Source organism: Panthera leo, chromosome D4, assembly GCF_018350215.1.
Source record: "Panthera leo isolate Ple1 chromosome D4, P.leo_Ple1_pat1.1, whole genome shotgun sequence".
Lineage (NCBI taxonomy): Eukaryota > Metazoa > Chordata > Mammalia > Carnivora > Felidae > Panthera > Panthera leo.
The window spans coordinates 31280173-31292148 of record NC_056691.1 but is presented as its reverse complement, the minus strand read 5'-3'; the positions used below and the strand labels follow the sequence as shown (position 1 = coordinate 31292148).

At 35.8% G+C, this 11976-nt stretch overlaps 1 protein-coding gene across 1 annotated transcript; it reads right to left on the bottom strand.

Moving 5' to 3' along the window:
- Positions 1-10538: 10538 nt before the first annotated feature.
- On the bottom strand, positions 10539-11316 carry LOC122204542 (non-histone chromosomal protein HMG-14-like). The gene is given in 3 exon segments (XM_042912079.1): positions 10539-10659; positions 10905-11163; positions 11166-11316. Coding segments are annotated over 3 exon segments (531 nt in total).
- Positions 11317-11976: the final 660 nt, after the last annotated feature.

Sequence of the window (11976 nt, the reverse complement as noted above, 5' to 3'; positions counted from 1 at the left end):
AGATTGTCTACTAGAAAGCATTGAATTTGTCAATGGCTCTAACCCTCTTTCAGTATGAGTTTCTTTTTCATGTCCTGTGTCCTTTACTAAATATATTAATTCTAATATAATGTCAATATTAACATGTATTAAAGAGTAAACAAAGAACAATTTTCATACTGGAAAGATGGCTCTGTTCCTTGGATTGAAACACAAAGTTCTTACTGCAAGTTGTTTACACACATAAAATCCTTGAGTCTTCTAAACCAAGCCCTTCTGCATAGATTCAAGAAAAATGTTAAGTATAATTCAGATGGACAAATGCAATGAGAATACCAATAATGTTTGTAAACAATTACTTTAAGGAATTTTGATCTAATTTTAGAATAATATACTTTCTTTTTCAGACTATTTGAGGTACATGAATGATGCTTTTTATTTAAATGATAGTAGTCTACATCTTCTGATTATAAAAGTAACCCATGCATGTGATATTTAAAATTCAAAATAAAATAAATAATTTTCTATGCAGATGTGTATTTTGTACACTCGTTATATGTTGGTTGTTTTATGTATCATTAAACATACTTCAAAACGTTTTTAATGGCATCGTAGCATTTCATTGTATGGATGTATGAACTTTTAGGTTACTTATGCTATTTATACTTATACTATTATAACTATGAATGTGTAAAAGATTCATGCCTTTTGTAGTAACAAGTTTCTTTCCTCAGCAATAAATCATCAACTAAAAATTCTTAAATCATGTGCGCATTTTAAAGATTTTGATAATATTGTCAAATTGACTTCCTAAAAGTTGTCACATTACCTCTGAAAGGGTGGACACTACCTCAAGCTTTCTCTAACAGTAGGCATTTATTTCATTTATTCATTTGTTTACATGTTAATTCATTTTATGGAAAAATAGTATCCTTGTCTTATTTTACTTTACATGTTGGATTATTAATTTGGCTAAACTTACTTACGCTATATGTGCTAACTCTATGTCTTCTTTCAATGATAAGATTTAGTACCAAGGTTACATTCATTTGATTGGCTTTTCACTTAAAAATAAATATTATTCCTTTATGGTAGCTTATCCTTACCAATAAAAGAAGCCATTTATACATATTTGCATTTTAGCAGATATGTTTTGGATTTTGTCCCATCCTTGGAGAGTTGACAAAATAATTACCAGAAAGGTTTTGCTATAATACTGTTACAGAATTGACCGTGATGTAATAACAGAGCAATATCAATATCGGTATAGTCTGGCTCTACAATACCAAATTTGGCAAGTGTATTAGGTATCTTTTTTGTGTGTTTGTGAATAAGTATCAGTAATGGATTAATGATAGCAGAGTTTGTGGGAGGAGCATCAGATGCAATTACAAAATATTTATGTAATTCAAGCAAGGCTGCTTGAAGCCACCTCGGCTTTCCAATTAACTCAGCAATTTTTTAGCAACAATGTTTTTTGTTGTTTTTTTTTTTTGGTTTTTTTTTTTAGGTCACACAAGTGATTTTACTAACCTCCCTACATGCATCTGTAGACTTTGCCCTCCTTTGGAGAAAGAACAGAGTACTGCTGCATATCACAAAAGGGAAACTGGACCCCCCTCCCAGCACAACTCACACCCACATAGCAGGGAGATAATGTTTGTATGAAATCAAGTCTGGCATCGAGTCTGCATGAAATCAAGAAATGTTGCAGACTGTGGTACTCCTTTTGCTAATTAACTACCCTAAACCCTTGTAAAAGCCCCTGGGCCAGGCAGAAATCTCAAAGCAGGGTGGGCAAGAGTCTGCCTTTTCCCCAAGTTAACAGCTTCCTGAATAAAGCTCAAATTCCTTTCCAATTAAAAAATCATCTCTTGAGGGGCGCCTGGGTGGCTTGGTCGGTTAAGCGTCGGACTTCCACTCAGGTCATGATCTCACGGTCCGTGAGTTCGAGCCCCATGTCGGGCTCTGTGCTGACAGCTCTGAGCCTGGAGCCTGTTTCAGATTGTGTGTCTCCCTCTCTCTCTGCCCCTCCCCTGTTCATGCTCTGTCTCTCTCTGTCTCAAAAATAAATAAACGTTAAAAAAATAAATAAAAATAAATAAATAAAAAATCATCTCTTGAGAGGAATGTCCTTCCAAGTGATGGGCAGCCAAGTTTGGATTCAGTAATGCTTTCTTTAAAAAAATATATTTTTTCTGATTCATATAATTATCAATTAGGCTGGTTTTTAAAGAAACCCCATATATATGAAAGTATATTTGGAGCATCCTAAATGATATGGAATAAAGCAGTTAAATATAAATGCTTATTTTGAGAGATAATTATGTTTAAAGTTTATTTTTGAGAGAGCGAGAGTGGAGGAAGAGTAGAGAGAGGCAGAGAGAGAATCCCAAGCAGGCTCCACACTGTCAGTGCAGAGCCCAACATGGGGCTCAAATTCATGATTGGTGAGATCATAACCAGAGCCAAAATCAAGAGTTGGAGGCTTAACAGACTGAGCCACCCAGGCACCCCAAGAGATAATTTTTAATGAATATTTTTCTAGTCTGCTATGGTCACAAAGGATCTGTTAGCATTGTTAGTACTGTAACAGAATTAGAGGAGTATAATTAGTATAGTTTAGGGGGAGACTTCTGGATTCTTGCTCAGTTGTTGCTTTATCCTGTAGGGATCATACTTTGCCTCTGCCCAGTACAGTCTCACATTGAACAAAATCTTTCCAGGTGATTTGGTTCCAGAAGTTTGGATCCTGCCAGAGATGGCTAACAGAGAGAAGTTCAATTCAGGTTTCCTTTTGGCTGCCTTCCTCCTCCACTCCAGCAGGCCCAGTTACCCTCACTAAGGTGGAACAGGTCCAGCCTGTTCACTGCCCAATCACATAGCCCAAGACGGTAATCACAAGTAATTACAATTGGTTATATCTTTCAGATAGAAGCCTGGCCAATCATTATTTCACTCTTTTGTAAATTTGAAGTGGATACCATGGATAGATTGGTGGCAGTGGTGAATTTGGAGAGTTTGAAATGGTCAAAACATAAAATATTGTCTTGTAAGAACAGCTCAACTTAGTAGAGTACTTGCCCCACCTGTTATCAAATTCTAGAGAGAATTAAAGTCTAAAACGTATACTCCTGCTAGCTATAGTCTGAATATGTTAAAGTGAAAAAGAATTAACGTCAATAAATAAAGTATCTAACTTTCTTGTGTTAAAGTAAGAAATTCAGGTACAAAATTTGTCTTGCCTTTCTTTTTTTTTTTTTTTAATATTTTTTAATTTATTTTTGAAGGAGAGAGAGAGACTGTGCATGAGCAGGGGGGGAGCAGAAAAAGAAGGAGACACAGAATCCGAAGCAGGCTCCAGGCTCCGAGATGTCAGCACAGAGCCCGATGCCGGGCTTGAACTCATGAACCATGAGATCATGACCTGAGCCAAAGTTGGACGCTTAACCAACTGAGCCACCCAGGTGCCCCATTGTCTTGCCCTTCTTGAGTCTCAGCTATGGCAGTTCCTGATTTCTGGATGGCAGTGGGATGCACTTTGGGCAGGGGCAAGTTGGGTCATGTCTCCCTGGAATGGTTGTAGACACCTCAGACTTAGAAGTTGTATTAATTCAAAGATGTGTCTCTTAAGAGCCTTGATTTTAAGGAGTCCAAAGTTAACAAGATAAATGAAATCATAATTGCTCTTGCTTTACACCCATCAAATTTGGAAATGACCCAGTTGCCTGCACCTAGAAGAATTAAACCAAGCAAAATTTTGTTTTCTGACCCATTATGAAGAGTTGCTAAAGATTATTTCGGGGAGTTAGTGGATCTTAGTGAAGAAGGGAGATGAGTTTAGGCTTGGCAGGATTCCTGTCTATATTATATGCAATAGTCCATGATTTGTTGAACTCAGCCTCAACCTCAATCGTGTCTCCCAACAAAGGGCTTATTTTAACACTGTATGGTACTCTTTTTTCTCTTTTTCAGAGAGTGGCAATTAAGCTGTCACTGGCTGTCTTCTTACACAAAAATGATATGGGTGGCAGTTCCAACTTCTATCCAATTTAAACATCTGAGTTTCCATTTCCCTATTTTGCTTCACTTTTCTGGCACTTTAGTAGTGAATTAGATACCAAATCTAAGTAATGAGACAGGTAATGTTCATAATCCTTGAAAGCAGGCATTTGCAATTTTGTATCTCAGTGCTCTTTAAATGGTGTTTTATTGTGAAGTTGCTTAAGCCATTTGACTAATAATCCCGAGCCAAATTCCTATTGTGTTCTGTCCTGAGTCATGTGGTGGTGCACACATGATTGTATGCTTTTCTCAATCTTAGAGGACTATACACTCAAAGAGTAAGTTTTGTAGTATGTAAGAAACAATGACTTAAAATAAATTGCAGGTTTACTGACTTATGTTTCTTTTATTTAAGGGCTAGATTGGGTTTGAGAACCAAGGTTCTATCTGTGCTTGCTCAGGTTCTCCTCAATCATGTGACGATTACGTACTCAGATTCACAGTTCAGTATGATAAATTGGACTTATATATAATAGTGATAGTTGATGAAATCTTTTTCTCAAACTTGGGTTAAGATTTTAATAGTGACTAGATTTTTTGAAATGTTAAATATTGTTTAAAATAACACTACCCACAGATTGCCATCAGTTTATGATATTTTCCATTTTATAAATTTTTATAATCTTCAGTTTTGCTTTACTTTTTAAATTTCTAGATATAAATTTTCCTAATTTTATTCTTCTGAATTTTCTTATTTTAATATCTGTGTTACTGGAACCATTTTTTAGAGATGATAGTTTCTTTGATATCCGCACTAGTTATGTTAAACTTAAGTTTGCTAACTATTAATGTGCTGAGAAAAATGTTTTTCCTGTATTGATAATAAAAATGATAGCCTATTAAAACTCTTTATTTTTGTAACTCCAATTCATTACTTTTCTTGTATAATCAGGTCAATATTCAAAACATAAAATTATTTTTTGTGGTAATAATCATTTGTTTTTCTAATTAGTGTCTTAAGGCCCTCCAAGGTGCACATCAAATTAGCATCTTTACAATATTCTTTTGTTGCAAACTTTTAGACAAGTATGGTAAATATGAAAGATCTTAATTAAATATTATTTTTATAAGAGCAAACAAAGGGGCGCCTGGGTGGCTCAGTTGGTTGTGTGTCCGACTTCAGCTCAGGTCATGATCTTGCAGTCTGTGAGTTCGAGCCCCGTGTCAGGCTCTGTGCTGACAGCTCAGAGCCTGGAGCCTGTTTCAGATTCTGTGTCTCCCTGTCTCTGCCCCTCCCCTGCTCATACTCTCTCTCTCTCTCTCTCCCTCTGTCAAAAATAAATAAACATTAAAAAAAAAAAGAGCAAACAAAGCTCACCTTATCCCATAGATTGTATTTTTTCTGGCACCTTGCAGTGTAAAATATATACTACACTATAATATAATGCTATAGTCATAAAAGTCCAAGTGACACTTTGGTAAAAATTAAACTTTGGTATAGTAAATGATTTAAAAGAGTAAAATTTGTGAAAAAAGATTTAAAATAAAAAGTTGTTTTAATAATAGATTGACATATACATTATTTGGTCAACAAGAATATCCATTCAATTTCTTCCTCATTATACAGGCAAATCCTATGGAATTATGTATTATAACCTCATAGATGATAGATAAATGATCCAATCAATATTTTACTAAAACTAAACTTCTTTTTATTTCCATGAAGCTTCATGATAATTAGGAACTTGAGTGGTGGAGGAGAATTAGAGATGCTAACAGAGAAGTTGCAGATTATAGAGGAAATTCATCTAAACAAAGGACATATAAACCTGGCTAACATGGCTATTTGGCTTTCAAATTTACTGTTCAATCCTGATGGGATTTTTGAGAAGTCATAATGTTTAGAAGATTGAAACTGGTTTTTATTCAGCATTAAAGAAATGTGAGAATGTTAAAATACAGATTTATAGTATAAAGTAACAATTATTAGTATACTCAGGCACTTTTATAAACTTTCTTCTTATATATTTTTACACAGAAAAAATATATATTTCAAAGAGAAACAATTTACATGCAGAATTATTCACCACAACACTATTACAAAAACTGGTAACATTTTATCATAATGAATTTTAAATAGAAAAATTGATTGTTACTCTTTTATTCTCCTTATGTTTAGAATCCTCAATTTGCAATTTATATAGCTCTCACAGTCCACAATTTAAAAAAAAAATTTAGGGGATTACCTTCTTTGGTTCTACTTCTTTGGCACTTTGAATTTGTAGCACAATAGAACTAGTATTTTGAAATCAGAGTTCTTTTACCTTATTATTTTATAAACAGCTAACACTTTCAATTAAATTTTTCTAAAGCTGTAAGGATATTCATATTTGACTCATAAAATAAAGGGCTTGGATTTAAAGATTTGGAAATTTCTTTACTTCATTTACTTTTGATTATTTTTTTAAATTTTATTTTAACAGATTGTTCTCATTGCATTGCTTGAAAGTGTTAAAATCTCTCTTTTATGTGATTATAATTTAGGCATAAGGTAGATTAGAGAACATTTATTCATTTATTTATTTGTGAATGTTTATAATAATAAGCATTTATTAACTATGTATATAACCAACATTATGAAAAATACTCAGAATCTGTTCTGCCTACATGTTGCTAATAACTCACCCGGAAAAACAGTATCAACATATATGCTGGATGTCACAGTGAAAGAGATACTACTCTCAAATTTAATAGAATTTGTTATATTTAATATTATAAAATAAATAAAATAACCAAAATATTGTGTTAGAACTAGGGCAACTGCACAGGTCCTTTGATTTTATGTGCACAGCAAGATGGACTTCCTTGCCCTCACCCAAATACTTTTCCTTCTTTCTTTTAAGATTATAATTTCTTTCTTTCCTTTTCTTTCTTTCTTTTTTTTCATCTTTAATTTATTTAATCTCAACTTAGTTAGCATACATTGTAGTATTGGTTTCTGGAAAAAAAGAAAAAAACAAGATTATAACTTTAATCAGTACTGGGAGTTCTATTCAAGATTTCTATTCATATTGGTTAAGTAGGTTGATTCACCTCCCCACTCTCACCATTTCACAGAATCCTACTGAAAAAGCAGTAACTAAAAACAAAGGGAAATAGTCATAAAAACAAAGTGGCTTGAATAGCATTCAGGATATTAACAAGCAGTTTTGGAAAAAAATTGCAGATGAATTCATTTTGATTTTAAAAACTACAGCTCAGAGCCCCTCAGGAAATTGCTGCAGTGTCAAGCTGCAAGAATTTCAAACTTTACTGAATATTCTACTGACCTTAGCTTAATATTGCAAGCATACTGGAGTGCCACAATGTGTTAATAATAAGGAATGTGTCAAATAATAATGTGTCTACTTCAGGAAATTATTTGTTAATGTAGACAGTGTACACTGGGTCAACCATTAGCTGTGCCTAATGTCATACCCAAAGTGACTGATTTGGGATCAGAAGTGAAGTATTCTTCCTGTACACTGAAAACTATAGAAATCTTATGAAAGAAATTGAAGAAGACAAAAAGAAATGGAAAAACATTCTATGCTTATGGATTGGAAGAAAAAGTTTGTTAAAATATCGATACTACCCAAAGTAATCTATACATTCAATGCAACTCCTATCAAAATAACACCAGAATTATTCACAGAGCTAGAACAAACAATTCTAAAATTTGTATTGAACCAAAAAAGACCCTGAATAGACAAAGTAATGTTGAAAAAGAAAACCAAAGCTGGAGGCATCACAATTCCAGACTTTAAGCTGTATTACAAAGCTGTAATCATCAACAGTACGGCACTGGCACAAAAACAGACACATAGATCAATGGAACAGAAAGAGAACCTAGAAATGGATCCCCAAATGGATGGCCAACTAACCTCTGGCAAAGCAGGAAAGAGTACCAAATGGAAAAAGGGTAGTCCTTCAGCAAATGGTGCTGGGAAAACTAGACAGTGACATGCTGAAGAATGAATCTAGACCACTTGCTTACACCATATGCAAAAATAAACTCAAAATGATGAAAGACTTAAATGTAAGACAGGAAATCAAAATCCTAGAGGAGAAAACAGGCAACAACTTCTTTGGCCTCAGTGGCAATGATTTCTTACTTGACATGTTTCTGGAGGTAAGGGAAACAAAAGCAAAATGAACAACTGGGACCTCATCAAGATATAAAACCTCTGCACAGTGAAGGAAACAATCACCAAAATGAAAAGGCAACCATCAGAATGGGAGAAGATATTTGCAAATAATATATCAGATAAAGAGTTAGTATCCAAAGTCTATAAAGAATTTATCAAACTCAACACTCAAAAACCAACTAATCTAGTGAAGAAATGGGCAAAAGACATGAACAGATGCTTTTCCAAAGAAGAAATCCAGATGGCTAACAGACACATGAAAAGATGCTCAACATCATTCATCATCAGAGAAATACAAATCAAAACCACTGTGAGATACCACCTGACACCTGCCAGAATGGCTATAACTAACAATTAGGGAGACAACAGACGTTGGCAAGGATGCAGAGAAAGGGAAACTTTTTGCACTGCTGGTGGGAATGCAAACTGGTGAGCCACTCTGGAGAACGGTATGAAGGTTCCTCAAAAAGTTAAAAATAGAACTACCCTATCACCCAGCAATTGCACTACTAGGTATTTATCCAAAAGATATGAAAATGTTGATTCAAAGGGGCACATGTTTATAGCAGCACTGTCAACAATAGCCAATGTATGGAAAGAGCCCAAATGTCCATCGACTGATGAATGGATAAAGAAGATGTTGTATAAATATACAATGGGATATTAGCAATCAAAAAGAATGAAATCTAGCCATTTGCAACAATGTGGATGGAACTGGAGTGTATTATGCTATAGAAATGCTATAAATGAGATGCAAAATTAACTAGATACAGTGGCAGCAAGAATGGAAGAAGAAGGAGAGGATAGAATAGGCTAAACAGAGATAAAATTATGGAAAATGATGAAGCTGAAAGAAAAGAGGGAAAAGAAATTACTAGATCATGAGGGGAAAAATGGGGAGCTAAGTGATTCCATGAAATGAAACACTATCCATAGCATAGGAGTTCAAGAAAAAGAGGAGTGAGATAAAGGGGCAGAAGGTTTATTTGAACAACTTATAGCTAAGAACTTCCTTAATCTGGGGAGGAAACAGTCTTCTAAGTCCAAGAGGTACAGAGAAATCCCTTCAAAATCAACAAAAACAGGTCAACACCATGACATATCAGAGTGAAACTAGCAAAATATAAAAACAGAGAATTCTGGAAGCAGCTAGGGACAAATGGTACCTAACCTACAAGTGTAGACACATAAGGGTAGTAGCAGACCTGTCCACTGAAACTTGAAGAAGTGAGTGGCAGGACATATTCAGTGTGCTGAATAGGGAGAATATGCAGTCAAGAATCCTTTATCCAGCAAGGCTGTTATTAGAAGGAGAGATTAAGGTTTTCCCAGACTAAACAAACAAACTAATTAACTAACTAAAGGACTTCATGACCACTAAATCAGCCCTGCAAGAGATCCTAAGGGGGACTCTGTGATGGAAAGCAGCAAAGACTATAAGGGACTGGAGACATCACCACAAACACAAAACCTACAGATAACACAATGGCATTAAATCCATATCTTTCAATAATCACTCTGAATGTAAATGGACTAACTGCCTGCCCCAATTAAAGACGTAGGTTATCAGAATGGATAAAAAATAAGATCTATCTATATGCTATCTAAAAGAAACTCATTTTAGACCTGAGGACACCTGCAGATTGAAAATGAGGGGATGGAGAACCATCTATCATGCTAATGGAACATGAAAAAGAAAGACAGAGTTGCCATACTTATATCATACAAGCTAGATTTTATTTTATTTTATTTTTTCTTTCATAATTGAGTTTTTATTTGTTGTTCTGAGGATCAGTACAGACAATTCAATTTGTACATAATTCTTAACGTACGTACCGAAAACCTAAAAAAAAACCATGTAGCTGTGGTTCTTTTCTCAAAGTTATTCCAGTGACCTTCCAGCTTAAAATTTGGAGACAAATTTCCCTTAACAGTGTATCAAGTACCCGTATCTTCAAATGTTGATACTCTGTTACACTGTTGAGTCCCATTAATTCACAATTTAATGTCATATACGCTACATACTCAAATTTTCAATCTCGCACAGCACATTAACTTACTAGGAAACTGGACTACCACGACCAAGATGTTGGTCCAGTTACTAGGAAACTGGACTACCACGACCAAGATGTTACAGAATGCACAAAATTCTGACAGGGAGAGCCAAGATCAAGGAGTGGTTTTCTTTAGGAAACAATTCTACCAAAAACAACATGGGAATAGAAGTAATTTAAAATGTTCAAGACATATTAAATGCACTACTGACTCCAAATTGCCATTTTAGTATGCTTGATATTATACGATATAAAAACTACCCCATCTATGGAATGTTAAGCTGACACCCAAGACGATCAAAGCCTCCCATATTCAATATCCCATTTCCTGGTTGTACCAAAAAATAAACAACCAGCAAATGATTTCACCTCTTAAAAAAAAGCATTTACACTTAAAAAATGGGATGAGGTGGGATTCCCTCCTTCTTAAAAATGTTTCTAGAGCGGGGCGCCTGGGTGGCGCAGTCGGTTAAGCGTCCGACTTCAGCCAGGTCACGATCTTGCGGTCCGTGAGTTCGAGCCCCGCGTCAGGCTCTGGGCTGATGGCTCGGAGCCTGGAGCCTGTTTCCGATTCTGTGTCTCCCTCTCTCTCTGCCCCTCCCCCGTTCATGCTCTGTCTCTCTCTGTCCCAAAAATAAATAAAAAACATTGAAAAAAAAAATTTAAAAAAAAAAAAAATGTTTCTAGAGCTACTAAAAAACTTGCATTTACAAAATAGTTGATAAAAATATTCCTCTGGATTGTACAAGAAGGGAGACAGGGACCACTGGTAAGACATGGGATATGATAGTAATCAGACTTGGCTTCTTTCTCTCCTGCTTCATCAGAGGCTGCCCTCTCCTCGTTTTTAGTTTCTCCGTTTTCTGCAGGTAAGTTTTCTTTTGTTTCTTGGTTAGCCACTTCAGCCTGTTTTCCCTTTGCTCCCCTTTTCCCCTTTGCATTTTTTTGTCTTAAGATTTCTCCTTTCCCGCCGCCTTTTTTGGTTTCACTTCCACTTTTGCAGGAGCAGGTTTAGCTGACAACCTCGCCGACCTCCTCTTGGGGTCCTTCTTCGCTGCCCCCTCGGCAGAGCTGACCTTCCTCTTGGGCATGTGGCGGCAGGGCGGGCACATGCCGGGTGCCGGGTGCCTGCGGGCCACCACGCGCCAAGAGCCTTCATGAAGCTGGGCTGCCTGGCCGCTACCGCTCCTCCCGCCGCCCGAGCTGCTGCGACCCACAGCAGAGGCCACAAACTAGATTTTAAAACAAAGAGTGTAGCAGTGCCTGGGTGGCTCAGCTGGTGAAGCATCTGACTCTTGATTTCAGGTCAGGTCATGGTCTTGCAGTTTGTAGGTTCAAGCCCTGCATCGGGCTCATGCTGCTGATGGTGTGGAGCCTGCTTGAGATTCTCTCTTCCCCTCCACCACTCATGTTCTCTCTCAAAATAAATAAACTTAAAAAAAAAAAAACAATAAAAAATAAAACAAAGACTGTAACAAGAGATAAAAAAAGGCATTTTATCATAATGAAGGAGGCTATCCATCAAGAAGATCTAACAATTGTAAATGTTCATGCCCCAGCATGAAGCACCCAAACATATAAATCACTTAATCACAAACATAAACCAATATATTGATAATAATACTGAAATTGTAGGTGACTTTCATACTCCACTTACAACAAAGAACTGATCATCTAGGCAGAAAATCAAAAAGGAAACAATGGCTCTGAATGACATATTGGACCATGTGGACTTAAGACATATTTTCAGA